At 33.9% G+C, this 3,018-nt stretch overlaps 1 protein-coding gene across 1 annotated transcript in view; it reads right to left on the reverse strand.

Moving 5' to 3' along the window:
- Window positions 1–3,018, reverse strand: part of KNL1 (kinetochore scaffold 1) — a 57,561-nt gene that overhangs the window by 9,501 nt on the left and 45,042 nt on the right. The window contains 1 exon segment of the mRNA XM_007460204.1: window positions 2,015–2,102. Within this exon segment, the coding sequence (XP_007460266.1) occupies window positions 2,015–2,102 (88 nt within the window).

The raw sequence follows: 3,018 nt of genomic DNA on the forward strand, positions 1-3,018 counted from the left end.
ATAAGAGAGAGGTGAACATATCCAGTGGAGGAGGCAGAGAGGTTGAATATAAAATAGATAAAGGAAAATCAGTGCTACAAGATTCCTGAGAAGACAAGAGGGGCTGCAATTCAAAGTTTAGGTGGAAACACTGATCTTAGGGAAAAGGAAGGATGAAAGAATTGATATAGATATATAAAAGTTTGGTTTGTTTGGTAGCAGAAAGTTTAGAAGTTCTGGCCCTAATGGCTTCTATTTTTTTTCATGAAGTAAAAAAGCAAGATAATGAACAAAGGGGTGGTACAGTTTAAGACTATGAAATTCATATACTTATCAATTCAATGCAGAAAAACATGTACTAGGCACTTATTCTGTGCAAAGCATAGTGCTAAGAACTTTGAAGGATATGAAGAAAAATAAAAGCTGATCTTTGCCCCTATGGAGCTTCCAATTTACTTAGGAAAATAAACTATACAAAAGTAACCATAATTATAAGCAGATATGATAGGTAATATAAGAGGTACTAACAAAGTAGCCATGGTAGCTCAAGGAAGATGGAGAACATGACCTTTGGTAAAAATAGAGGGAGAATGTATTAGGCAAAGACAAAGTGGCAGGACTGCACAGAAATGACAAAATTTGGTTGGAATTTAGGATGTGTAAGGGAATAATAGTAAAATCATATAAGAAAGGAATATCTGAAAATGATTGTAGAGATTGTTAAATGTCAAGCTCAGGAGTTTGGATTTTATTTTGTAATAAATGGAAAGGCAGAAAAGTTTTCAGAGAAGTAACATAATGAAAACTGTCTTTCATAATCATTAATCTGGCAGCAATGTGCAGGTTGGACAGGAAAGAGATAGAATGAAATTAAGTGTGTAATAGAATGAAATTAAGAGTGTAGAAATATTAGTTAGAAGAATTGAAATACCACATGTCAGAATTAATGACAGCCTGAATGTGAATGGGAAAGAACACAGGAGATACTGAAGAAGCAGATATGACAGGACTTGATAAGGGAGACTAAAAGACAATAAAATTTCGAGCCTTTTACAATTTATAAGAATGGTGATGCTGTTAAGAGATGAGAAAGAAAACTTGTTTATAGAGATAACAAGTTTTCAGATTTTATTTTGGAAAGGGAAGACAATAAATTCCATTTTTTTCACATAATGTTTAAGGTGCTTAAGGACACTTTTGCCGAGAGGTTCAGCAAGAAGCTGGAAACATTAAGTCTGGAACTCAAGAGAAAGAGGCTAAAGATGCCCTCACCCAAAATGATTATAAGCCACTTAAAGGCAAAAATCTGTGTATATCTTTTTTCTGATGCTAAGCACAGTATCTGGCATGTAGCAGGTGCTCAACAAATGCTTGATGAATTTCACTGAATTTGGGAATTAGTCATATAACATAATTGTTAAGGCAGATGAAAGCATTAGGGGAAAGAATATAGAAATGAGTAGATGATAAAATCTAAATGCTTACACAAGGGGTTAGAGAAGGGACAACAGAGGAGCTAAAAGGAACAGCTAGGAGAAAAGAATAGGGTCAGGGTAGTGCAGTATCATAGAGTTCAGGGAGAAGAAAGTTTCAGGAAGAAAAGAATAATCAGCAGTGTCAAATGATGAAAGACATCTAGATGGCTAAGGACGGAGAGCTACCAAATTTGATGATGATGGGAAATTTTGTGATCTTTGAGAAAGTAGTTTCAAGATAATACTAACAAGTAGGGATCAAGAGAGATCCAACTGAAAGGATAGATAATTTTCAAACAGAGTTAAGTTCATTTATTAAAACAACAGCAACACAATATCATAGTCTAGGTTATGAAGAGCTTCCCAAAGAGACTTATTATCTTGGGCGTTTCTTGTTGATTGCATTATGAATGACAGTAAAGGAGATTTAATTTGCTCTAATTTAATGGCTCAAGCTGCTAATACAAGGCTTCAGCATAGTGCTACCAGCAATGTGTACTGTAGGGAAGCATTTAGATACAATTAAATTTTCTTTTGGAAAAGTATTCAAGATACTTTACCCATTTCCACCTCAGTGAGACAGTTATCAATCTTCTGAAGTATGTTGTCCATCTCATCTATCCTTTTCTGAAGCTTCTCCCTCTCGTTCTAAACACACGATATCACAGACTGTCAAGTTAAAACTCCAAACAAAACATTATAACATTATAAATGGTTCAAACTGCTGTGTCTAATTCATGAACAGGCAAATCTTAAAACAAAGATCAAAACTTCAAGTCTGGTCTTAAAAAATTTTTTTAAAGCATACATAACAGATTAATATAAGTTCATATTTTGTACTTTATTTTAGCATTTCCATGTAATATAAGATGTTAATATATATTACTTAAAAAGAGTTCATGAAAAATGTTCTATGGTCAAATAAATTTCGGAAACACTGGTCAAAGAGAATTATAGCATTTTTTTCTTTTTAGACTAAAAAAAAAAAAATATATATATATGTATATTTCTGACCTTAGACTTTAATATGCTAGTTATTATATTTCTCCAAAAGGGGGACACTGCGTGTAACATTTCCCAGACTTATCTGTCAATGCAAAGTTTTTTTTATGCAAGACCTTTCTTAAAGGATGATCATTTTGGGAAATGCTACTTTAAACACATGCACACACAAACACAGCTGAGTATGGACTATGAGGAAGATCATACTACAGCACAGTCCTTAGCAATGGAAGATCAGAATCCTGTATTGTTTTATTTCAGTATGTATAATGAATAACAAATCTGAGATGACACATACGCACATATTAGTAAATATATTCTAGAATTACTCAAGATGCCAGGATTTACTACTTTCAATAAATTGAACCCCACCTCTTATGAACAATTTTAAGTTTTTGCCCAGCTCTCATTCACATGTCTCCTAAGGAACATGCTTCATATTCCATAACCACTATAAAGTAATTTTTTTTTTTTTTTTTTTTTTGCGGTACGCGGGCCTCTCACTGTTGTGGCCTCTCCTGTTGCAGAGCACAGGCTCTGGACGCGCAGGCTCAGTGGCCAT

This window comes from Lipotes vexillifer, unplaced genomic scaffold (assembly GCF_000442215.2).
Source record: "Lipotes vexillifer unplaced genomic scaffold, Lipotes_vexillifer_v1.1 scaffold408, whole genome shotgun sequence".
NCBI classification, from domain to species: Eukaryota; Metazoa; Chordata; class Mammalia; order Artiodactyla; family Lipotidae; genus Lipotes; species Lipotes vexillifer.